Here is a 26672-nt window from a genome sequence, read left to right as displayed (position 1 = left end):
TAACACAGCTGAGGTTGTTTGGATATTTTCTTAATGTCATTTTTTCATTACCCCTGGAATCATTTATTTTACTTGACGTCTTAATCCTCTGTCCAAGCTGTTGGTGATATTATAAAGTGGCACCTTTAGAAAAGCAGACAGCCAGGAACCACACATTAGCTCAATAATTCCCAAAGTTGTGCTGAGGTTGCCAGCTCCAGGTTGGGAAATACCTGGAGATTTTGGGGGTGGAGCCTGAGGAGGGCGGGGTTTGGGGAGGGACTTCAATGAAGTATAATGCCATAGAGTCCGCCTTCCAAAGCAGCCAGGGGAATTGATCTTTGTCATCTGGAAATCAGTTGTACTAATGGGAGATCTCTAGCCACCACCAGGAGGTTGGCAACCCTAGCCGAGGGATGCGTGGGGGAATGTTATCTACTACTATGTTTCCTGGTGGCCACTTTTTTCTTGAGTCTTGGAGTTATAATCTAAAGGGTCTTGAATGGACTGGAAATAAAAAGGGAACTTTAGGTGACTCCATACCAACTGCCTCACTAGCATACAACTTATCCCAGATGTGTGGGGCACAACTTAGCTATAGACACAGGTTTTCTTATCTCTAGGGTCGCCAGCTCCAGGTTGGGAAACACCTGGAGATTTTAGGGGTGGCGACTGAGGAGGGTGGGTTTCTCTACCTTGTGTGTGTTAAGTGCCTTCAAGTCGCTTCCGACTCATGGCGACCCTATGAATCAAAGTCCTCCAAAATTTCCTATCCTTAACAGCCTTGCTCATATCTTGCAAATTGAGGGCTGTGGCTTCCTTTATTGAGTCAATCCATCTCTTGTTGGGTCTTCCTCCATTCCTGCTGCCCTCAACATTTCCTAGCATGACGGTCTTTTCCAGTAACTCTTGTCTTCTCATAATGTGACCAAAATACGATAGCCTCAGTTTAATCATTTTAGCTTCTAGGGTCAGTTCAGGCTTGATTTGATCTATAACCCACTGATTTGTTTTTTTGGCAGTCCACGGTATCCATAACACTCTCCTCCCACACCACATTTCAAAGGAATCTACTTTCTTCCTATCAGCTTTCTTCAATGTCCAGCTTTCACACCTTAAAGGTAGAGAAATTTGCACAGAGAGCCCAAGAAGATATGTTTGCATACTCCATCTCTTCCATGTTAAGGAAGTCCTCAACAGTGATTTTCCAAAGAGCCCCCAACATCCTGGAGCCAGGACTGCCTTTTGTAGCACAAATTTGGAACAACACGAAACCTTTCATTTGGCATCTTCCCCACACCTCATTCCCACAAGTCTTCAGTGCCTCACCTTTTCGAGCGGGCTGGGTCATGGTTTTCTTTTCTTTTCTGTTTCGACTGATTAGCTGCTGTATTTCAGAATCATACTCAGCCCATTCAGGAACTATCCTGACGGCAGCTTCAAGTTTGGGTTCTTTCGTTTTTGGATTGTTACACTAAAAGTTGTTCATTTGAAGGAAAAAAACACAAGCAAAAACATTCAGGCAAAACAACAGTAAGCATGCTTCTCAATCAAGTACAAGAGATCATCAATAAAGCTTTCAACCCACCAATTAAGGAATATGATACATAGGTTAAATTGAGGTCTGGGAGATGGACTTGCTGAGAATCAAACTATATAGTCAGAAACAGCTTTTGGGAAAGACTTTCAAGTGATAAAGTCAAGGGAAAAGTCAGACAACCACGAAGTAAGCCACTGATGGCTAGGGTTGCCAGGTCCCTTAGCTCCACCGGTGGAAACTTTTCAGGGGTGTGGCTGGGGTGTGCGATGAGAACCTGGAAGTGATGTGGACGCTCTAGCAATCTCCGTCGAAACTTTCATAAGTTTTGGCAGAGGTAGCTAGAGCATCCGCATCGCTTCTGGTTAAACCTGGAAATGACATGGGTGCAGTGTGCGGGCTTGCACACGTTGCCCGCTGACCCTTAGCTGGGCAGCGGGCAGTGGGGTGGATTGGTGGGATTTTGCCTGCCACCACTGGGCACTTGGCAACCCTACTGGTAGTGCTTTGTATCCTACCAATCTGTTCAGCAAAGCAAGATGTCTTCCTCTAGCCCAAGGAGTAGGGTTACCAACCTCTAGATGGGACTTGGAGATATCCCGCTATTTCAATTGATTTCCAGATGACAGAGAAAATGGTTGTTTTGGAGGGTAGACTCTATGGTTTTGTAGCTGCTGAGGTCTCTCTCCTCCCCAAACCCTGCCCTCCCCAGGTTCCACCCCCCAAAATCTCCAGGTATTTGCCCAGCCAGAGCTGGCAACCCTACCAAGGAGCCTTCTATCAACGTAACTTGTTCAAAACACGTAAGCTGGAGGAAAACATCGAATTTTGCTGAGCATACTGGTAGGATACGGGCAGATCCCTTTTTTGACCAATATAAAAGGATGCTGATACTTTCCAAAGGTTATTCAGCAAGCTTGTAGGCTGGCAGGAGATTAACGCCCGTTAAGTCCGGAGATACACCCTATTTTGGTTCCAAAACATAACTGTGCTGACACATCAGCAAACTACTATGCAAATGATTCTGGCAAAAAACCCTGCTTATTAATATTTGAGAGAACAGCGTGCTATGCTTTTCAATCACTGCTCTATTAGGCCGCCTCAACATCTGGAAAGCATTCTTTTTATAAACAGGACCATCTGTCACCGGCCCCCGGGGAGTCTTCGATCCCCACCATTCATCTTTTTCAACTGGCTCATCCCCAACTTTTCCTTCTGTCTCTGCTAGAACAAACAAAAAAAAGGGCAAGAATATGAAATCTGGCAGGAGTCTTCAACGACGCAAGCTAGTCCATTAAAGCAAAGACGTAGTAAACTGCGGCTGGCACGGTTTTGCCCTTCCTAAAAAGGAACCCACAGTTGTATTTTGCATGAGCCAAGATATTTGTGTGTGTTTTTGTGGGGAAGGGGCCACAGCGCAGCGGTGGAGGACCTGAATTGCACCGAGAAGGGTCCAGGTTCAGTCCCTAGTCAAAGGCCAGAAAAACACACTTAGAGCGAACACTTGGGGGTGGGTGGGTTGTAATACACTGACTTACCAGATCAATCGTTTTAGCTTTTCGCTTGGATTCATCATCACACCAAGTTTCGCACCACAGCCACTCTTGAGGAAGAGACTTAATGGCCACTTGATGGATCATGTTGTTGGGAAGATCCTGGAAAAAAATGGTAATGATAACCCACAAATTAATACTGCAAATGGTGGTTCTGAAACTCTACTTGCTGGAACGTTGCGAAGGATATTGAAACAAAACTAGGCTGTGTCAAAGACAGGATTCCTCCTTCCCATAACTGTGCTACTGAACATAAAAACATGCCATGCTGGATCAGACCAAGGCCCATCAAGTCCAGCCAGGTGCCTCTTAGGAAACCCACAAACAACACAACTACAGCAGCATTATCCTACCTGTGTTCCAAAGCACCTAATATAATGGGGATGCTCCTCTGATCATGTCCACTCCCCTCTTAAAGCCCCCCAAGTTGACAGCCAGTTGACATCCTGGGGCAAGGAGTTCCACAATTTTACTATGTGTTGTGTGAAGAAATACTTTCTTTTATCAGTTTTGAATCTCTCACCCTCCAGCTTCAGCAGATGACCCCGTGTTCTAGTATTATGAGAGAGGGAGAAAAGCTTCTCCCTGTCCACTCTCTCCATACCATGCATAATTGTATAGACCTCTATCATGTCTCCCCTCAGCCGCCTTCTTTCCAAGCAAAACAGCCCTAAGCGTCCTAACCGCCCCTCATAAGGCAGTTGCTCTAGCCCCCTGATCATTTTGGTCGCTCTTTTCTGCACCTTCTCAAGCTCTGCGATATCCTTTTTCAGGTGTGGTGACCAGAACTGTACACAGTATTCCAAGTGTGGTCTCACCACATATTTGTAGAAGGGCAGTATGATATCAGCAGTTTTATTCTCAATTCCTCGTCTAATTATGGCCAGCAGGGAATTTGCCTTTTTTACAGTAGCTGCACACTGGGTTGACATCTTTATCGAGCTATCCACTACCACCCCGAGATCCCTTTCTTGGTCTGTCGTTGCCAGCACAGATCCCATCAGCGTATATGTGAAGTTGGGATTTTTTGCCCCAATATGCATCATTTTACACCTGCCCACATTGAATCTCATTTGCAGTATGAATAAGAAAGGGATTCTCTTCCTCTCCCATTCTTTCCATGGGCAGGGAAACAAGGGGGTACTGGTAGGTAACCTGTGAGAACAGGGGCCAGCACTCCCCCATAATTTGCACTGTCTTGGAGAATCTCCATCCTGTCTTTGTCCTGTTGAAAAGCCACTAAGGTCATTTATGCATGAACCTGAGGTTCATTGCTGACTGGACCCACACTTTCTAGTTGGGAATCTCTACACTACCAGTCTCCAAACTCAAATCAAGTCCCTCCCCTTTAAATGCTGCTTTGTAAATGGCTTACTTCGCAGTGCTCACTGTGAGAGAAGATTCCCCCCCAACCCAATTGCCGCATAAAAAAACATTTTAAGAACAAAAAACCAAAAACAAAACAGAGCAAAATGAAAGAAGGGGGGGAATCCAAGCCTTGGTTTTAAAAAGCCTTTCTTTTGCTCAGAAAGAGCTCAGAGGAAGCAGGAAGTATTTGAATCCCTGCCTCTTTACAAGCTGCTTTGTGATTGGCTGTGAGAGAAAGCCAGCTTCTGTTTCCCCTGCTTTGCCTTCTGCACGGAGTTTTGAGCCAGGCTGAGCTCAGGGGAGAGTTAAGAGTCGGGTTAACAGAGGAATGGGAAGACCCGGACCTTGCGAGGGCTGGCAGCGAGGTAATTTCTAATGGACGGAAAATTCATGCAGAACTCCAAGGAACAACCGAGTCAGACAGGGGGCGAATATGAGTCCAAGTACCCATGCATAAATGACCTAAGAGACGCTAAGGTATTCAGATACTTAACATTTCAGCACTGCATATATATGTGACATTTTAAATCTGTTGTAGAATACCTGATCCAGGTTGGACAAGCTGTTCGGATCCTGACTGAGCGCTTGGTATTGACCCCTAAGTCTGTCTCCCGCAGCAATCTTCCTGAACCTCTTCAGATCCACAACGTATAGAGCGCTACAGGAAAAAAAAACGAGAGTAAATTTTGGAGCAACATTATTTAAAAGCATTTAAGAAAACGGCAAATGTAAGACCCAAATGTCGCTCCTGTAATCGTTAGATAAAGCACACATGGCGAGCTAACAAAACAGCTGAGGTTCTAATGTTTTTATCTACATGCCCTTCAGAATTTCCCCTTTAATGAGATTCTCAGCAAAGAACACTGGCAGAAAAAAAGCACAGTAATAAACTTCTATACGCTAGAAAATGGAGAAAAGATTGCTCGACTTAGTTCTCCTACCTGATGTGGTATTTTCTTCTTCCAAGATGTGAAGCCCAGTAGCCCGACTTCCAAAAACGGTAGCCATCCATTTCTTTACGACTGTCACAGAATGGCGTATAACCATAAGGTGCCCCTTTCAGGTTAATATCTCTGAGTTCTTTCAAGTCACTTCTTACAATCTAGACGTTAGGAGAAAGAAACAAGATAGTTTGGAGAGAGAGAGAGAGAGAGACAGAGATTTTTATGGTAGGAGGCCATCTTGGCCATATTGTGTCATAGGCTAGAAGATTTTTAAGCAGCTATCAAAATTTTCATTCAGCTGGAAGAGAAAGGATACATTTCATGTAACAGCCCTGCGTTGTCTGGCATATATTCCAAATGAAATCCTTAAAATCCCAGAGGGTCCTCTGTCTATTAGGACTTGTGCAAATATAGTACATTTGGATTACTATTTTTATTTAGACAAAGAACAAATCTTCTAGAATGTTCTAGAAACATTATTAACAGCCTTTGCTGGTCAAGTCACAAGAGTAAAATTTGATTCCTTTAAAAAAAATACATCTTGAGAAAGTGATTAGCATGCCATTGTTTATTGGGTGCACAAACTTGACACGGGCCAAGAGGATGATGTTTTTTCCAGCAAAAAATAGTAACATTAAGCACACTACTAATCCTTAAGAAGACAGCAGATAAGATGGACCACGCTGGGCATTCAGCATTGTATCTCGGATGACTCTTCCATATAAATGCTTCATACATAGTAGGATTCCAGCTCTTACATAGTTTTTAGCTGAGCACTTAGAAGCATGGTGTGTGGTCATTTGTACACGTGGATATCCGAAGAGGTTGGCTTTCGGCTGATGAGCCCCCAAGGATGATTCTCAGTTAAGTGACAAGCAAGCCACAAGATGAGAATCCCTTTCAAAAGTTTAAGAGAATATGGGGACCCTCACTAGGATCCTTACCCCACTGCCCAGCCTCCCAAGAGCTGCAGCTCAGATACGAAGTGTGCAAGTCACCCGGCTGAGCAGCAGGTTTAGAAGGGTGGCAACAAACAACTTCTTGCCGGTTTCTCCAACCCAACACTCACTCAGCTTCTATACAAAGGCTCTCCCACAAAGCCCTCCCAGCACATAATTAGCACATCAGGGGGAACATTAAACCAGAAGTTTTCCCCAACATCTAGTCCTACATGTTAAGAAGAAGAAGAGTTGGTTTTTATATGCCGACTTTCTCTACCTTTTAAGGAAATTCAAACCGGCTTACAAGCTCCTTCCCTTCCTCTCTCCACAACAGGCACCCTGTGAGAGTCCAGAAAATTGTGACTAGCCCAAGGTCACCCAGCAGGCTTCATGTGGAGGAGTGGGGAATCAAACCCAGTTCTCCAGATTAGAGTCCACTCCTCTTAACCACTACACCATGACATGTTATTTTAATGGGGGGACTATTCAAAACGTGCCCCACTTACAAACTGAAACAATCCAGTCCAGGGAAAGCTTTACTTTTGATCCTACTAATCTGGTCATGAGACAGATATGCAGCCATGTGAGGGGACACACCGAACCAACACCAATAGCCCTCTAGGTGAACTTTTACAAACTTGGGACTTTGTACCTGATCAGCGTCAACAAATATTATTTTGTCCACAGCCAGTGGGAAAAGAACATCCAAGAACAGAATTTTGTAACCCCAGATGATCCTTTGCTTTTCTGTCTGTTGATGAAGCCAACGGGGCCATTTGTATTGAACAAGCTCATACTGGAATCCATATTCTTTTGCCATGTAAGGGATGACTTCCTACCAAATGACAGGGAAGAAAGTTATGAGCACACCACTGCCAACACAAGTCATTAGTCCAGGTCACACGAGAAACTCCACTGATGTTTCCTAACTATGGGTTCTCTTGTCTTGATGTCTAAATCAGGTCTGGCCTACATTTGTATTCTTGGAGGCCACTTTGTTTTTACGACAGAGCAATCCAATACCATCGTAGAAGGTCAAAGTATTAACCCAATCCCTGGCAAAGACGCCTGTAAGGAAGTCAAAGCTAACTAGGACAAGTATGTGCACTTAAGAAAAACATGTGACAAAGTAAAAAGCCATGGCGCATAGAACATGAGAGGACACCACCTTTGAACATAATGACAATCAATCTTTGGTGGCAAGTATCTCCTCTTCTAAGTATGGTATAAAGAGAATCTTTATGTGCGTAACCCATAGTTTTCAACATCAAATAATCCAGTAAAGCTCTAAGAGAACTGTGACTAGCCCAAGGTCACCCTGCTGGCCTCGTGTGTTGGAGCAGGGAAACCAACCCAGTTCACCAGATTAGAGTTTGCCGCTCATGTGGAGGAGTGGGGAATCAAACCCGGTTCTCCAGATTAGAGTCCACCGCTCCAAACCACCGCTCCTGTGGAGGAGTGGGGAATCAAACCTAGTTCTCCAGATTAGAGTCCACCGCTCCAAACCACTGCTCTTAAGCACTACACCACACTCTCAAACACATGTTGAATATGATCTTTCCCAAAGGATCGTATTAGACCAAGTTTGGGAAGGACTGAATAAAAGCAGGGGAAAACAGACAGTGGACAGTTAAGGAACAACACTACGTGGCTGCTCCAATCCCCCGCCTCCCCCAGTTCTGATTTGGATGTCAAAGCAGAGCAAAATCTGTGTGCGGAAGAAGCCACAGTAAGAGCACGCAGATCACATGGAGAAAAGAACTGCAATTCCCGGGAACTCATAAGAAGAATATCATGTTGATCTAAACAAGGGCATTATCTATTATTATCCACGATGTTCTCTGGACATCATATTAGATAATAACATTCCTTTACTTACTCTAAGTGGCGCTGAGAAAAATGTGTGAAGTCTAGTTGGTTTCATTTCTTCAGAACCACAGAACCTACCTTCTAGTGCAAAATATACATTCCTAAGGGAATCCGATATACCCTTTGCTGCTACTTTAACGGTATTTATTTTTCTAATATGTTTTAACAACTTAATCTGGTATTAGAGCACCAGCAAAGGATCAAAAGTACCAAAAAGGATCTTGGAGTCTTAGTAGACCGAACACTGAACATGAGTCAGCAGTGTGATGCGGTAACTAAAAAGGCAAATGCGGTCTTGGGCTGTATCAACAGAAGTATAGTGTCCAGATCATGCGAAGTGATGGTATCGCTTTACTCTGCTCTGGTTAGACCTCAACTAGAGTACTGTGTTCAGTTTTGGGCACCACAATTTAAGAAAGATGTAGACAAGCTGGAACGTGTCCAGAGGAGGGCAACAAAGATGGTGAGGGGGTCTGGAGACCAAGTCCTATGAGGAAAGGTTGAAGGAGCTGGGTATGTTTAGCCTGAAGAGAAGACTGAGAGGGGATATGATAGCCATGTTCAAATACTTGAGGGGGGCTTTCATATAGAGGATGGTGCGGAGTTGTTTTCTGTTTCCCCAGAAGGTCAGACCAGAACCAACGGGTTGAAATTAAATCAACAGAGTTTCCGTTTAGACATTAGGAAGAATTTTCTAACAGTCAGAGCGGTTCCTCAGTGGAACAGGCTTCCTTGGGAAGTGGTGGGCTCTCCTTCCATGGAAGTTTTAAGAAGAGGTTAGATGGCCATCTGTCAGCAATGCTGATTCTGTGACCTTAGGCAGATGATGAGAGGGAGGGCATCTTGGCCATCTTCTGGTCACTAGGGGTGGGTGAGGGGAGGTAGTTGTGAATTTCCTGTATTGTGCAGGGGGTTGGACTTGATGACCCTGGTGGTCCCTTCCAACTCTATGATTCTATGAAAGCACTATTATATGTTCATTTTTTGCAACTGAAACACATTCTAGCTCTGTGGCATTTTGTAAACAGATCTTCATGTTATTTTTCCCTATTAGGCCCCCAACTACCAAATCTTTTAGGAAATATTTTACTTTAGAAAGTGTGAAACCATGGCCTCCTTTTCTACACAGTGCCCACAGATACAGCTTTTGAGAAAACCAATGATCCTTAAGAAAAGGCATTTTCTGGATCTGACTACTCAAGTGTGTTTGCCGTATTTCTTCAGGCACACTTTGCGATTAAGTAATACCTTCTCCAACTAGTTGGGATTCTGACTCCAGAGAGAAGAATTCATCTTGGAGATGAAGAGCACCTGCCCAAAAATTGGTGCTGTGAAAACATTCAGCTGAATGGCAAATTTGCTGCGGGGGGGTGGGCATAGTTTCCTGGCTCCCTCCTGGTTTCTTAACAATAATTATAGCATTTTCCAAGAGTGGCAAGCTGCAGTACTGCAGTCCAAGCTCTGCTCACGACCTGAGTTCAATCCCGACGGAAGTCGGTTTCTGGTAGCCGGCTCAAGGTTGACTCAGCCTTCCATCCTTCCGAGGTCGGTAAAACGAGTACCCAGCTTGCTGGGCGTAAAGGGAAGATGACTGGGGAAGACACTGGCAAACCACCCTGTAAAAAATTGTCTGCCTAGTAAACGTCGGGATGTGACGTCACCCCATGGGTCAGTAATGACCCGGTGCTTGCACAGGGGACTACCTTTACCTTTTATCAAGAGTAAACTGCTTGCTTTCTCCTCACCCCTACTCTATGGATCAGAATCAAGTGATGCACAGTCTTGAGTAATTTCACTGTTGGACTTTTAAAGTTATAGAACCTGTTGGAAAACAGCTTACAAAAAAACCCGTCCTGTTACCTCAGAAGAAGTCTAACAAGCTACTAATGAGATGTCCTGATAGCACTACCGATGCAGAAAATGGCTATGGATATCTCTGTAAAAATATACAGACAGAGATGACACTTAATTATGAAAAAGGCAATGAGGTTGCTTTACGTAACATTTAATTCATGGTATCAGAAGCAAAATAAGAATTGGCATTAACACCTGTCAGCTAAAAAAGCCAAGCACTGTGATTTATTAAAAAGTCTCACTGAGGACTTTAATTTAAGAGAGAGAGAGAGAATTGTGCTTACTTTAAATGTTGGTGACAGATAGTTTTTCAGGAACCAAAATTTAACCGGTGTCTTGGTGTGACGCAGAACGGAAAGCATCATAATTCTGGGGAGGGAAATTCAACGGATGACAACATTAGCATATAAACAACGTAACACTACAACTGAAATGCCAGAAGAGAACTTTATATTTCAGATCTTCACAACCAGGGATAAGAAAGCCAGTAATAAGCCCGTCTAATAAGACGATGAAGAAGAAGGGTTGGTTTTTATATGCCGACTTTCTCTACCACTTAAGGGAGACTCAAACCGGCTTACAGTCACCTTCCCTTCCCCTCCCACAACAGACACCCTGTGAGATAGGTGGGGCTGAGAGAGCTCTAAGGGAGCTGTGACTAGCCCAAGGTCACCCAGCTGGCTTCACGTGGAGGAGTGGGGAAACAAATCCAGTTCACCAGATTAGCGTCCACTGCTCATGAGTAGGAGTGGGGAATCAAACCCTGTTCTCCAGATCAGAGTCCACCGCTCCAAACCACTGCTCTTAACCAGTACACCATGCTAGCTCTCCTCTTGCACATACAGCTCAAGCAAGCTGGGCCTCAGCATTCATAAGCCACAACTCAGACCCTACTCCCTTCTACCAAGATCCCAACAAAGAGGAGCAACAAATTCTGTCCTAAAATACAACAGAAGTCTTCAGCTACCTTAAAAAGTGCTCGTATAAATGGCCAGAAGCAACAGAAAAAATGTTTAAAGTATCCATTTTCTTCTCTTTTTTCCCCAGTTGAGCTCTTCCTGTAGAACTTCAAAGAAACTGTTATTCGGTTTTCATTCATGGTTTAAGAATGGCAAACAAACAAACAAATATGCTTGATTCATCAACATACGAAGACAACACACTGCTCTTTAAAAATAACCCAGATTTTATAAAAAATTGGGTTGGATCCCAGGGCTTGGATCCACCAGCTCTCCCGCCACCTCTATCCTGCAGTAGCCTGAATTCCCCCTCCCACCGTGAGCAGGTACATGATTGTGGGGGTGGCAATTTGGGCCTGCCCCAGAAGGGGGAGGCGGGCAAATCAGGTTGTGCGGGCAGAAGTCTTTGCACCCGGGAAAGCACGAGGGTGCATTCAAGTCATTATTTCAACTCTTCTTCTGTAAAAGAGAATGAAGACCGTAGGACAACCGGCAGCCCAAGAGAAGGTTGCCTGTTTACCTTGCAAAGGAATCATCCTCTTCTGTCGCCCCTTCACTTAAGAGATCTTCATTAATTTCATCAGCTTTTTTCTGTACCTGCCCATTAAAGTTAAGCAGTGTGGTCAAATACGGATAAGACACTAGGCAAAGTATCATTACTCACCACGCTGAGCTTTTACTTCACTGAAAAAAGAAACTCAATAATCCCTGCAAGGATTTATTAGCACACGTACTTGGACTTTGATGATTTTGCTTCTGAAACTGTTTAATACCACAATAACCTCTTCTAGAGCTTCTGAAGATTCAGTCCCTTCGTGCCTGGGTGGGGAGGGGAAGGGAGAGTCAGTTACATAATGCCAGCCAAAAATATTCACCTGCAAATTTAAATACAACACAGAAAATCAGAACTGTTTGCTCAGACGAGAACACCCTGCCCCCCCCCCCCCCGGTTCGCAGCATGTATTGTACGAACTGACTAATTTAGGAAGGTTTCTTATATTTATGCACTTCAGCAGAGGCTGCAAGCAGGAGAATATATTTAGGTGATTTTTTTAAAAGGGTGTATCAATTTAGCAAGCGAGTTGGCTCAACAGAGCGTAAGCAATATGTTCCCTAGTATACACAACAGCTGAATTCCAGAGCCGAAGCCTGCTGAAACTCTGCACGCGGGAGATATCCGTCGTTACGAGCCACGGGCTCGGCTCCTCAAAGCTAATTCAGAATGCAAAAATATGCCGCCGAAGCTTCGTTTAAAGAATAATCCCAATCACGCTGAACGGCAACAAGTGGCTGTTCAGAAATCTGCTGCCAAGCCCCTCGGCCAAGCCCTTGAAGCCCCATTGCTAATGCCGATATGGCTCACAAGTATCTGTAAATGCAAAAGACGGGATTACTGCACCGAAGGGAACCAAGGAGGAGGGTGGTTCTAAGCCCCCACAAGGAGAAAGAGGAAGGGGCTAAGGCATCCAGGTTGGCACCTGAAAAGCCACAGCGCCAAACAGCTCAGGACTCTGCAAGAAAAATATGTTAACTAACATGGCCAACGTCGCCTCAGTTTATGCTGCCATTTTATTTTAGCTCCTTACATAGTCCAATGTTGGAACGACACATGAAGCTGCCTTATACTGAATCAGAGCCTCGGTCCATCAAAGTCAGTATTGTCTACTCAGACCAGCAGTGGCTCTCCAGGGTCTCAGGCAGACGGGTCTTTCGCATCACCTACCTGCCTAGTCCCTTTAACGGGAGATGCCGGGGATTGAACCTGGGACCTTCTGTATGCCAAGCAGATGCTCTACCACTGAGCTATGGCCCTTCCCCATAACGACAACATTATGCCCTGCCCTAATAACTTCCCTGAAGGTACGCACCAAAGTTTTCAGTTGCAAGTTAGGTCTACCCTCACATGTGAACCAAAGATAATTCAACCCCGATGATAATAATAGTAATGAGAGACTTGTAAGAGCCAACATGGTGTATGAGAACCACTGTGGTATAGTGGGTAGAGTGTCAGACTAGGATTTGGGAGACCTAGGTTTGAATCCCTACACTGACATGGAAGCTTGCTGGGTGACCTTGGGCCAGTCACACCCTCTCAACCAAACCTATCTCACAGGGTTGTTGTGAGGCTAAGATGGAGAATGATGTAAGCCACTATGACAGCCCATTGGGGAGAAAGGTGGGATATAAATGAAGAAGACAGAGAAGATCCAGACAGCAACCTTGCACTGTTGGAACGCCAAAACTATTACCGCTATATTTTTGTGCAGAGCCTATCGCTAGAGCATATTGGTGTTCTTGTACACAGGCCGTACTAAAGATTCAACAATATAGTTTACCATGGAAAGAAAACGCTTCCTTCTTAAATCTTACCACGTCTTGATGTTTGAGTTCTTAGAACACACAGCAAATGCTTAAGCAAGCCATATGGTTTTGAGAGTAACGTCGCTGCATAATACTGAATCTCCCCAAAAGGTTCACTTATTTTAGAAGTTCTTTCAAAAAGCAGGTGCTGAAGCGAAACAGAAGACGTTTTGCCACCAACCAATCATAATTAGTGCAATAGCAACCTTGAAACCAGGAAACCTTGCAAATTTAAAGAATTCAGAGATACAAACTGCTTAAAATCTAGAGTCACAAACACCTCCTCTCCCCCAGCCTGTTATACTATTGTTATTTTCGAAGGTATTGGTTCTCTGACAGATTTGGCCATAATTACGACCTCAGCCTTATTTTACCAAGTATCTAATTCTCTTCTGCTAATCAAGCTGTTTCTGCATGTTATTCAGAAACAAAAACTGTTCGAGGAATACTCAATTTAATTTCTAAATTAAACTGCTGTTCTCTCCCCTCCAAGATTATTGGATATCCATCAAAACACTTCTGCAGAGCCTATTCTCTTTATATTTGTTGTCTCTGTGTAACCCTCTAACAATGCCTTTTCATGTTAACATAGTTCATAAGATAGCTACCCCAGATAGAAACAGGAAATCTGAAAGTTTTAGCAGAATGTGGGTTTTTTTCAACACACAATAGATAGAAAATTTTAATTCTTTTCAGTAAAGTGTATTTCACAACTTAATAGGGTGTTCTGTTTCACTGTCAGAAGTACTGTTTCCTGCCTCAATCCTCCTTAATATCAGTAAGAAGGTAAAGGTCCCCTGTGCGAGCACCGGGTCATTCCTGACCCATGGGGTGACGTCACATCCCGACGTTTACTAGGCAGACTTTGTATACAGGGTGGTTTGCCAGTGCCTTCCCCAGTCATCTTCCGTTTCACCCCCAGCAAGCTGGGTCCTCATTTTACCAACCTCGGAAGGATGGAAGGCTGAGTCAACCTTGAGCCGGCTACCAGAAACCAACTTCAGTTGGGATCGAACTCTGGTTGTGAGCAGAGCTTGGACTGCAGTACTGCAGCATTACCACTCTGCGCCCAGGGCTCCTTTAATATCAGTAAGAACATTAAAAAAGCCCTGTTGGATCACACTAGTGGTCCATCTAGTCCAGCATCCTGTCTCACACAGTGGCCAACCAGTTCCTCTGGAGGGCCAACAACAGAGCATACAGGCTGAGGCCTTCCACTGACGCTGCCTCCTGGCACTGGTATTCAGAGGTGTACTGCCTCTGAATGTGGAGGTTCCTTTCATCACCAGGGTTAGCAGCCACTGCTAGACCTATCCTCCAAGAATCTGTCTAATCCCCCTTTAAAGCCATCTATAACTGTGTGGTGTAGTGGTTAAAGATGTCAAGACTAGGATCTGGGAAATCTAGGTTCAAATCTCCATTTTCCCATGAAGCTTGCTGGGTGACCTTGGGCCAGTCATTCTCTAACATCCAATCTAGACAATATGTTTGTCACGAGCCAACTAACAAGATTTTGGTCTGCTTGTTATGACCCATTTGCAGTCCAGTCCTGTGCCTTGTCTATTTACAACATTGTCCAGAGCTGTGGGGCTCAAGCCACGGAAGTGTTGTAGGTTAAACTACCAGCGTGGTGAGTGATTAAGAGTGGTGGTTTGGAGCGGTGGACTCTGATCTGGAAAACCGGGTTTGATTCCCTACTCCTCCACATGAGCAGCAGAGGCTAATCTGGTGAACTGGATTTGTTTCTCCTTCACATGAAGCCAGCTGGGTGACCTTGGACAAGTTACAGTTCTATTAAGAGCTCTCTCAGCCCCACCTACTTCACAGGGTGTCTGTTGTGGGGAGGGGAAGGGAAGGTGATTGTAAGCTGGTTTGAGTCTCCCTTAAGTGGTAGAGAAAGTCGGCATATAAAAACCAACTCTTCTTCTTCTTCTTCTCCCTATGCTGTTTTCCTGAGCTGAAACCACTTCAGGGGCAAATAATTTCCTCTTCCAATTAGCTACAGTTGCCAACTTCCAGGTGCAGCCTGGAGATCACCTGGAATTACTACTGATCTCCAGACTATCGAGATATGTTCCCCTGGAGGGTGGACTTTGTGGGCCCTCTCAACCCCCCCTTCCTAGGCTCCAACCCCAAATCTCCAGGGTTTTCCCAGCCCAAAGCAGGCAACCCTAGAAACCAGCAGCATTGATGGTACAGAGTTCAGGGATTGGTACATGACCTACAGGGTTCTTGGCTTGAGCACCACAGCACCTGACGATGTTATAAATAGAGAAGGCACAGGATCGGACTGCGAGTGAATCATAATATAATCAGACTGAAATCTTGTCACTCGACGCAGCAAATTTAGAACGGCTGTCATCCACAGTGACACATCGTAAGAGAGTCTGGCTTACAGGTGCAGCTGCTTCAGGATGATGATTGTTGTCGCGAACAGCGTCAACGTAATGTCTAAATAGCAGAGGTTTTTTTAAAAAAGAATTAATTACAAGGAGGAAGTGTGGTAACCTGAAAGCTAATAGAGTTCTGAAAAACGGCTGATTAGACGGCGAATCCACAAGCGAACAACAAACCGAACATGTCTAATTTCATAGAATCAGAGAATCATAGAGTTGGAAGAGACCACCAGGGTCATCTAGTCCAACCCCCTGCCCAATGCAGGAAATTCACAACTATCTCCCCCCCACAAACCCAATGACCCCTACTCCATGCCCAGAAGATGGCCAAGATGCCCTCCCTCTCATGATCTGTCTAAGATCATAGAATCAGCATTGCTGACAGACGGCCATCTAACCTCTGCTTAAAAACCTCCAGGGAAGGAGCGCTTACCACCTCCCGAGGAAGCCTGTTCCACTGAGCAACTGCTCTAACTGTTAGAAAATCCTTCCTAATTTCAATGCATCTTCTAGGATTCGGCGCACTTTGCAATAAACCGGATAGTGGCAGTGCGTACGCTGAAATACTTCTAAGCCACAGTAACCCATTTCTGCACTAAGAATAAATTCTGAAAAATGAATTCATGATGGAAAGAAAACGAGTGCATACAGTAGTTGCCTGTTTTAACTTAATTGTTTCCCGTTTTGGGAGGCTAAGGCTCAGAAGGAGGTCAACCAATTTAGAAAGGTGTAACTCTGGCTGTGTTAGCATAGCACTGGTAATCTCCACTCCATTTCTTTATATATGAAGTATAACCCCACCTATTTGGTTTGTCCATCATAAGCAGGACAAATTAATTTAAAATATGCAAACATATGCAAAGATGTGTTTATCACATTTTCCATGAGTGTCTTTAATCTCTCCTTCTCTCATCAACAGAATCACAGAAGACTGAAATAGTTTTGGACTTTGTTTACACTGCAAGGCTGTCAAATTCCCACTTCAGCTGAAGTCGACAGAAAGGGACAAAAACCGCAGGCTCCTGCCTAAGCACAAAAGGTTTGGTCATCATCAATTCTGCAGAGGCCAAGGGTGGAAGGAACAAGCAAAATTAGTCAAGATGCCACATCAGACATTAATAAAAACTAACAGGGTTTTAGGAGGAGGCCTTTGACGGCATCCTGAAAGCAACTCTGATCTCTTGCCTTTTTCGCAAATATCGTTTCAAGATGACCTTACGACTTACTTGACTATTTGGTAGATCTCTTCAGATCTTCCTTCACGTAGTCTTAAAGTCCAAGAGCCTGGGTTTGCTTTCAACTGAAAATATCCCTGAAAAGCAAAACCACACTGGTATTTTTTGGGGGGCATATGGATACGCTTTGGCAGACAGTGGTAAGTATGCTTATATCCATAATCAAATAGCCAAAGTACAGTCAGCTCCAGTCAAAGAATGGAACTTCCTCTCTCGCCCGTACAGCTGTATCTTACTATTCCCCCAACATGCTACCAGGGTGTCAGGGGACATGCAGAAGCAGCACTGGGGTGAATGGGGTTTGCAGTGAATGGGGTTTGCAAAAAGGAAGGCAGGGATTGGTAAGAATCAACAACCCAATGAAACCATGCCATTGTGTCTCATTCTTATCATAAGTAAAACAAATATATTCATGAGCAAACATTATCTACCCTTCAAAATTGAATTCAAATTTATTATAAGGTAACCAATACAGATTTCAAAGTTTGCATCCAAATCAAAGCAGCACATCTTTTAAACCCTGTACCAGCATATTCAAGGGAGAGAGATTTTATCCCAGTTGGTGGAATTAGTTAACTGTTCCTCCTCCCATTGCTATTACAGCTTACTTTTGATATTATCTCTAAGACAGGGGTCCCTGACCTTTTTGAACCTGTGGACACTTTTAGGATTGTGACAAAAGGGGGTGGTGAGCGCAAGCACAAAATGGCTGCCAGAAGAGGCAGAGCCAACCATAAAACCCCACACATTTTATTTCAAATGTTCAAATCCTACCTTCTCTTTGTTAAGAAACCAAACCAGAAGTATGGAACAATTTAAATTTAACAAATATACACAGTTAAACAGACATTTCTGCAAGTCAGCAATTGATTCCAGGTCACATGTTGGGGACCCCTGCTCTAAGATGTTAAATGGCTATTGAATCTACTTTTGAAAACACCGTATGCATATCAAAACCTCTTAAACTGTCCCAACTAAATTCAGCCAATACCTACCAGGTTAGCCATCACAATGGTATCAACCTTCACAGGATTATTCTTAGTTCCCAGAGTGAACTGCAGCCCGTGAGGTGGTTGCCTTGTGGTCACATCAAAACAATGTCCTTCAAGCAACAAATATTCCAATTCATACTCTGCAGTAACAACACCCTCTGCCTGTGAAAATACATTGTTTTAGAATCCCACTTATAAGAAGAAAACATAAGTATAAGAACAGTGGAATGTTTTGGATGTAAGATAGAAGAAGAAGAGTTGGTTTTTATACCTCAATTTTCTCTACCTTTAAGGAGTCTCAAACCTGCTTACAATCACCTTCCCCTCCCCACAACAGACACCTTGTGAGGTAGGTGGGGCTGAGAGAGTTCTCACCAGCCCAAGGTCACCCAGCAGGCTTGGGCTAGTTACAATTCTCTCAGAACTCTCTCAGCCCCACCTACTTCACAAGGTCTGTTATGGGGAGAGGAAGGGAAGGTGATTGTAAGCCGGTTTGAGACTCCTTAGAGGTAGAGAAATTTGCACAGAGTGCCCAAGAAGGTGTGTTTACATACTCAATCTCTTCCAGGTTAAGGAAGCAGAGTGGAGAAGAGGAAGCAAAAGTGATGGGAGGTTAAAGGTGGAAAGAGGAGAAGGTGGTGACACAAGGGTGGGGGTACAAGCAAGGGGAAAGGAAGCTGAGAAGAAGAGTTGGTTTTTATACCCCAATTTTCTCTATCTTGAAGGAGTCTCAAACCGACTTACAATTGCTTTTTTCCTCTCCCCACAACAGACACCTTGTGAGGTAGGTGGGGCTGAGAAAGTTTGGAGAGAACTGTGACTGGCCCAAGGTCACCCAGCAGGCTTCATGTGGAAGAGTGGGGAAACCAATCCGGTTCACCAGATTAGAGTCCACAACTCTTAACCCCTACACCAACGCTTAGTCCCAATGAAAGCAAAAGGTGTCGACGCAGCCTCTGTTTCACACTATTTAAATCTCGCAATTCTAATACAAGAAGGCGAGCCTGGGCGTTCTGCTCTGTGAGAGAGGAAGGAGGCTTCCTCAAGAGTCAAAACAGTCGGCGGTGCTGCAACAGTAGAGAGATTAGGATTGCCAGCTCCATGTTGGGAAATACCTGGAGATTTTTGGGGTGGGGCCTGCGGAAGGAAGTGTTCAGTAAGAGAAGGGACTTCAATGGGGTATAACACCATACAGCTCACCTTCCAAAGCGGCCATTTTTCTCCAGGCGAACTGATCTCTGTCGCCTGAAGATCATCTGTAAACCCAGGAGATCTCCAGACACCCCCTGGAGGTTGGCAACTCTAAGAGAGTACCAGTCCCTGCAGCATCTATGTACACTGTCCTGAGCTCCTTCAAGGGAGAGTGGGATAAAAGTGTGACAGGTAAACAGATACTTTTGACTCACTCTGCATTTTTGGAGAGGAGAAAGGGACTGGAGGACCCGTGGCCAACCCACACCACCTGCCTCAACAGCTGAGCCAGCGTGGTGCAGTGGTTAAGAGCGGTGGTTTGGAGCGGTGGAGTCTGATCTGGAGAACCGGATTTGATTCCCCACTACTCCACAAGAGCAGCGGAGGCTAATCTGGTGAACTGGGTTGGTTTCCCCACTCCTACACGTGAAGCCAGCTGGGTGACCTTGGGCAAGTTACAGCTCTTTGAGCTCTCTCCGCCCCATCTACCTCACAGGGTGTCTGTTGTGGGGAGGGGAAGGGAAGGTGATTGTAAGCCGGTTTGATTCTTCCTTAAGTGGTTGAGAAAGTTGGCATATAAAAACCAACTCTTCTTCTTCTACTTCGGTTCCAGCAGCACCCGGCCCTCCCAAACTAGGAAAGCAGCTGCTGAAAGGGCTACAGCAAGGCTCTGTTCTTTTTTTGGCCTTTCTAGAGCATCTGTGATTAGGATTTCCAGCAGTTTTTCAAGTGGCAATCGGCAGCCCCATGAGGCTGATTCGAACATACGGAGAGGGAAGGTTTACTGGGGCATCGTGTGTTTAAACTTTCTTCAGACATCTTCCAACATTTAAACAGTTCCCCTTCATAATCTGTACTTAGCTCCGGAGGAGGAAAAAACAACTGGTTTTAGTTATGTACCTCCCACAAGGAATAATCCTCCCACAAGGAATAATCCTCCCCCTTTTCCCTCCCACAAGGAATAATCATAGTCCTTTTTCAAGCTCCTCTCAAAGGTCTTGAGCAGGAAATGGGGAGCCTTTATTTCTTTAAGGAAAATACGATGGAGAGATGTTTGGCCACAACCAGTGTTGTTCTTGGAACTCTATCCACCAGCAAAAAGGGGGCTATTTTATCTTTTGTTACGGTGGCAGGTAATTTGATTAAAACAGGTGTAATCCATTGATCAAGAGCCCCATGGCGCAGAGTGGTAAGCTGAAGTATTGTAGTCAAAAGCTCTGCTCACAACCTGAGTTTGATCCCAACGGAAGTTGGTTTCAGGTAGCCGGCTCAAGGTTGACTCAGCCTTCCATCCTTCCGAGGTCGGTAAAATGAGTACCCGGCTTGCTGGGGGTAAAGGAAAGACGACTGGGGAAGGCACTGGCAAACCACCCCGTAAACAAAGTCTGCCTAGTAAACGTCGGGATGTGACGTCACCCCATGGGTCAGGAATGACCCGGTGCTTGCACAGGGGACCTTTACCTTTATAATCCATTGATCACAATAAGAATTGTATTGGGGGCATTCCAACATTATATGTCAACTCTCTTCAGATCGCATGGACAAAGTCCATCTGAATAAGGTAAGTTATCGTATCTTCACAGTATTGAAGGGGCTATTTAAACTGTGCAAGAGGCATAGGAAGAAAGGTTTAACACAACCCCTTCCTCAGAGGCCCTTCCCCAGTTCAAAGTAGTCATGTAGGGCTGCTACTACTACTACTACTAATAACAGTTGTGTGCTGTCAAGTTGCAACCAACTCATGGTGACCCCAGGGCCATGGGGGGTTTTCAAGGCAAGATATGATTATGCATGCATAATCAAAACAAAGCCCCAAAACAGGCGGAGGGGGGTGGGTTGACTGCAAGAGAAACAGCCATGCATAAAAAGCCCAAGAGAAAATTAAAGCATTTTCTTGCAACTTAAGCACTGCCATCAGTCCAGACTGTTAGTGGAAGCCTTTTTCTTTCCCCAGAATTTTCCACATGCTCAGGAGAACTCCTCTGCAGACAGGTCAACTTGAGAAAGGAGTTAGTATTACATTTGAAAGGTCATGAAAATTGGAGAAATAGTGGTCAACAGTGTCCGAAGCCTTCATTTAAACTCATAGAAGAAAAATAATTACACTCTAACATAACTGCAAAGCCCTGGCGTGTGGTAATTACAATAGATCCTCAGTCTTTGTCTAAAATTCCCTTCCCTCCACCCCCATAGCAGCTATATATGCAAATGTAGCACAATTCTATTACAACTGCTCCTATTTAGAACTTATCTTCATCCACATATTTTTGGATAAAGCTGATAATTAGCTTTTAAAAATGCAAAAGCAAGGCTGGTTTCTGGGTCCCCAGAAAGAACACAGCCGTGAACTTAAATCCCTCCAACATAGCTGGGCTTAGTGCAAAATCTGAGCCCACCCCAACATTGCCTGTGATGTCTATGAGACCCCAGCATCTGCTATCGTGAACATATGAACACACATGAAGCTGCCTTATACTGAATCAGACCTCTGGTCCATCAAAGTCAGTATTGTCTACTCAGACTGGCAGCGGCTCTATAGGGTCTCAGGCAGAGGTCTTTCACATCACCTACTTGCCTAGTCCCTTTAACTGGAGATGTTGGGGATTGGACCTGGGAACTTCTGCATGCCAAGCCATGGCCCCTACCTATCATTTTAGTGGTTTTCTAAACGAAACTGGGTTTTGGTAAAGGACCTGACCATGCCAACTTGTTAGCCCTAAACTCACTTGACAGTTAGAATCCAAAAGTTCTTACAATTCTCACACCCCAAAATGCTCATCGGTACAATGTTCTCAGTAACCAAGGTCAGGCAATTAAGTCTATAGCACAGAAACTCACACAATTGACTCTATAACATCACACATCTAATTTTGAATCTGACACCAAAGTGAGGATCCAAAAATCTGCATAGTGGGGAGAGGTACAGAAAGTGGAAGAGTTGCAGGGGGGAGAAAAACCCTTGACGTTAATAAAAAACATTGGGCTGGGGAGTTTAAATGGAGAAGCGATATGTGTGCATGCACATATCATAACTTAAAAATATTCCCATCAAGATCTCAGGAGATCTACCCCACCCTTTCCCGGCACAAGTTGGGCTCAGGGCAGCTAACAACAAACATAACACACAATACATAAAAACATATAAAGCCTTTTACAAATTAAATCAGCTAAAATGGAACCCTAATGATGGTTCCCTCATTATGCCAGGTTAAAAATAGGGGGAATTGCTTAGGAATCCTGTACAATCAGGAATTTTTAAAAGTAAGGCACAGCCGAGGGGAGAGGGAGAAACGGGGCAGGAGGGTTGACAGAGAAGGCAGCAGTGTGAGGAAGAGGAAGCAGCAGTGATAGGAAGTTAAGGGTGGAAAGAGGGGAAGGTGGTGACACGTGGGTGGGGGTACAAACAAGGGGAAAGGGAGAAGAAGAAGAGTTGGTTTTTATAACCCAATTTTGGCTACCGTAGGTAGTCTCAAAGTGGCTTACAATCACCTTCCCTTCCTCTCCTGACAACAGACACCTTGTGAGGTAGATGCGGCTGAAAGACTTTAGAGAGAACTGTGACTAGCCCAAGGTCACCCAATTAGCTTCACGTGGAGGAGTGGGGAAACCAACCCGGTTCACCAGATTAGAGTCTTTTTCTGGTGTGTGGTAGGCATCTCTTGAAATGAGTGCTTCAAAAATAGTCCCTACTGTGATGGGAGAAGAAGGGGAGATGATGGACAAAGAAAAGTAGCCCCACATTTCCTTACGTATGTATACTGTGTGAGACTGGTCATTTTCTAAAGAAGCTTTTAAATAAAAACATTTGCTAGTTGTAACACCTATTTTCTGGCACTTTTTCTCATAAAGGCTCAGCAACATTTCATTAAATATCATAATTGAATATATATTATTTAATTTTACATTTTTTTATTCCTTGGAACATTTCTCTTTGGAAAAGTTAAAGATTTAAAAGAAAACTAAGTATTGAAAAGTTTACAGATTTGCTATACTTCACAATTCCTACAAATTTGTTCAGGAACTAGTGCTTGCCTCTTTCAAATGAACGTTATCAAGGTCATAAGAACTGTTCACGGCTTCAACAATCCAGCTTTCTGGTGTAATCATATTTAGAGTTAGAAGAGGGGATTCTGGCATTTCAAAGAAGTTTGCTCCAGGTGCACGAGGAAAGACGTTATTCGTCCCAGAAGGGAGTTCTGGCTCCAAAACAAAACGATAAAAACTATGAACAGAAATGAAACAAAAAAGCAGGTGTTAGACAAGAGTGAAAAAATGACAGACAAAAAGCACCTGTAAAAATGTGTATATGGAGGTATACAATTTCTAGAAATGTTGAAACCTTGGAACGAAACACCCCCCCCCCCGTTTTATTCTTGGGAAAAACTGGAATTTTGAGGGGGGAAATGAAATATATCTGATAGTCATTTTCCTCTCAATCCTACATTTATTTTATTACTTTTAACATAAAATGCATAATTTCTAGTTTAGCTAGCAAACATAGTTATATTAGCTTACATATTTATGAAATGTAGAAATATAAATGCCTTCTTTTCTACAAGCAAAATTACAAATACACCCTATACTGGTATGCTAAAGCTGGAGGTGGGGTGTGTGTGGAAGTCATCGCTACCCTCCCTGCCAAGCCGGCAACCCCGGCGGAATTGACAGACAGAGATTAGGGGCAGAAAGAAAGAGGAAATGAATGACTGATAGAGTTGCCAACCTCCAGGTACTACCTGGAGATCTTCTGCTATTACAACTGATCTCCAGCCGATAGAGATCAGTTCACCCGGAGAAAATGGCTGCTTTGGCAATTGGACTCGATGGCATTGAAGTCCCTCCCCTCCCCAAACCCCACCTTTCTCAGGATTCGCCCCCAAAACCTCCCACTGGTAGCGAAGAGGGACCAGGCAACCCTAATGACTGAAGTGGTGGGGTAGAAAGAAAAAGGGGATGAGTGTCAGAAAAGGGGCAGGGGAGATGAAGTAAAGAAGAAGAGTTGGTTTTTATGTGCCGACTTTCTCTGCCTTTTAAGGAGAATCAAACCAGCTTACAAGCTCCTTCCATTCCTCTCCCCACAACAGACACCTTGTAAGGTAGGTTGGCTGAGAGAGTTTGGAGAGAACTATGACTATCCCAAGGTCACCCTGCGGGCTTCATGTGGAGGAGTGGGGAAACCAACTCGATTCACCAGATTAGCCTCCACCGCTCATGTGTAGGAGTGGGGAATCAAATCCAGTTCTCCAGATTAGAGTCCACCGCTCCTAACCAATATACCATACTGGCAGGCAGAGAGAATGGGATCCCCCCCCCCCCCCCGCAAGTTCCTTGCAGGTCCCCGCTTGTAACAATGCTATTTGCAAAGTCATCATTCCTCAATTTACAAAGTCTAGGAGGAGATCTTTTCTTCCCTTTGTCTATTTTTAATTTCTTGAGGCTTCATAGAAGGTCTAACTCAGATCTGAATCACATGCATCAACTACTAGTCCAATCTTTAACAAAATATTCTGTTCATGGTCAAGCTATGCTATGAATGTAACAATCATCACTAGCCTACTAAAAATAGAACAACATTTCAGGCTACAGCATTCACAAGCAAGATGCGACTGTCCTATTATATGGGCAAGTCCACTATTTTGTCACAAACATGAAGCGTGTAATGATTAATTTCCTGCCCAAAATTCATTTTATGTCTTGGAGAAAGCAAAATACAAGTCACAGAAATTCATAATATTGTAACAAATGATCTAATTAGTTTGGTAAAAAGGAACAGGTTTCCTGGCTGTTGGTTACAAAGTAAAAAAGCAAATACAGCAAAAATGATAAATAAATGGTAATGCTATTAGCTGCGATAAGCGATTCTAATTATGAGGTTTCTTTCTGTGAGGACATGCTTTGATTAAAGGACAATTTTGCTGCATTAATGCTCCACTAAGGTTACATATGCACACCAAAGGACAAAGAGTTCCTGCATTTCTGCTGTGCATCTTCTTAATATATTGCAAATAATATGTTCTTGACCTGCATGGCCCAGGCTAGCCCGATCTCACTAGATCTTAGAAGCTAAGCAGGGTTGGCCCTGGTTAGTATTTGGATGGGAGACCACCAAGGAATACCAGGGTTGCTGTGCAGAGGAAAGCACTGGCAAACCACCTCTGTTAGTCTCTTGCCATGAAAACCCCAAAAAGGGGTCACCATAATTCGGCTGCAACTTAATGGCACTTTACACACATACAAATAATGGGTATATTTTTAGGGTTCATAGAAAAAACAACATGTTGTTGATGCTTGGGCACCTGACAAGACTGGAAGTCCAAGTCTTTGGGGGAAATAAGAAGAAGAGTTGGTTTTTATATGCCGACTTTCTCTATCACTTAAGGAAGAATCAAACCGGCTTACAATCACCTTCGCTTCCCCTCCCCACAACAGACACCCTGTGAGGTAGGTGAGGCTGAGAGAGCTCTAAGAGAGCTCTGACTAGCCCAAGGTCACCCAGCTGGCTTCACGTGTAGGAGTGGGGAAACAAATCCAGTTCACCAGATTAGCCTCTGCCACTCAAGTGGAGGAGTGGGGAATCAAACCCGGCTCTCCAGATCAGAGTCCACCGCTCCAAACCACCGCTCTTCACTACACTGTGCTGGATCTCAATAAATAAAAGGCAAAAGAACAATGCCTGCAACCTGTGAAGAGTTTGATGAGTAGCCACTTCAGGGTGCTGAGAGGAATTTTGATTGCCATATTTTGGAAAGGCCTAGGAAAAGTGACCGCCCTATAGGCAGGGGGAATAAACTACTACATCAAGATGCATCTTGTATTACAACACATATTTCACCAACAATTTTTTGCTTCCTACTTACCTATTCAAAGGTGCTTCTGACAGCTTGGATCTACAGTTCATGAACAGCTTCACTCTCATGTTGACAACTCGACCCAGAACCTAACATACACATTTTTAAAAAGTGATTTCTGTGGACTGTCTCCAGTTTATAGACACACAAACATTCTTCCCAGGATAAGCTCTTTTATTCTTTGCGTAAAATGAATTACTCAGAGAGTGAACCATATACTTAATCAGCTTACAGACCTTTATATTTCAAGGCTTATTAACATTTACACAATTACCCGAAACCAACTTGCCTGAAACCAACTTCCGTTGGGATCGAACTCAAGTCGTGAGCAGAGCTTGGACTGCAGTACTGCAGCTTACCACTCTGCGCCACGGGGCTCTTTACACTTAACCCTAACCAGGCAGAAATAATGTATTCTGCCTGTGTTGTGGGAAGCATTTTGCCATTCAAACCACCCAGCAATGACAAGTTGGATAAAGCTCTTACTTTTGGGAGGTCACATTAATACATGAACACATGAAGCTGCCTTATACTGAATCAGATCCTTGGTCCATCAAAGACAGTAGTGTCTACTCAGACCGGCAGCAGCTCTCCAGGGTCTCAGGTAGAGATCTTTCACATCACCTACTTGCCTAGTCCCTTTAA

General features: G+C 44.1%; 1 protein-coding gene across 1 annotated transcript in view; it reads right to left on the bottom strand.

Annotated features, from left to right (window-relative positions):
• Positions 1-26672, bottom strand: part of UGGT2 (UDP-glucose glycoprotein glucosyltransferase 2) — a 90052-nt gene that overhangs the window by 150 nt on the left and 63230 nt on the right. The window contains exons 26-38 of the mRNA XM_056862131.1: positions 26037-26116; positions 23212-23401; positions 17992-18150; positions 16988-17073; positions 11739-11823; positions 11525-11601; positions 11013-11111; positions 10330-10414; positions 6975-7157; positions 5379-5539; positions 4981-5095; positions 3055-3171; positions 1280-1453 (exon numbers count right to left, since the gene is read on the bottom strand). Of these exons, the coding sequence (XP_056718109.1) occupies positions 1280-1453; positions 3055-3171; positions 4981-5095; positions 5379-5539; positions 6975-7157; positions 10330-10414; positions 11013-11111; positions 11525-11601; positions 11739-11823; positions 16988-17073; positions 17992-18150; positions 23212-23401; positions 26037-26116 (1611 nt within the window). The remainder of the gene's footprint in view (positions 1-1279; positions 1454-3054; positions 3172-4980; positions 5096-5378; positions 5540-6974; positions 7158-10329; positions 10415-11012; positions 11112-11524; positions 11602-11738; positions 11824-16987; positions 17074-17991; positions 18151-23211; positions 23402-26036; positions 26117-26672) is intronic.

The sequence above is a fragment of the Euleptes europaea genome, chromosome 16, assembly GCF_029931775.1.
Source record: "Euleptes europaea isolate rEulEur1 chromosome 16, rEulEur1.hap1, whole genome shotgun sequence".
In the NCBI taxonomy this organism is placed as follows: Eukaryota; Metazoa; Chordata; class Lepidosauria; order Squamata; family Sphaerodactylidae; genus Euleptes; species Euleptes europaea.
The sequence above is the reverse complement of the archived record's forward strand: the minus strand, read 5'-3'. Positions and strand labels throughout refer to the sequence as shown.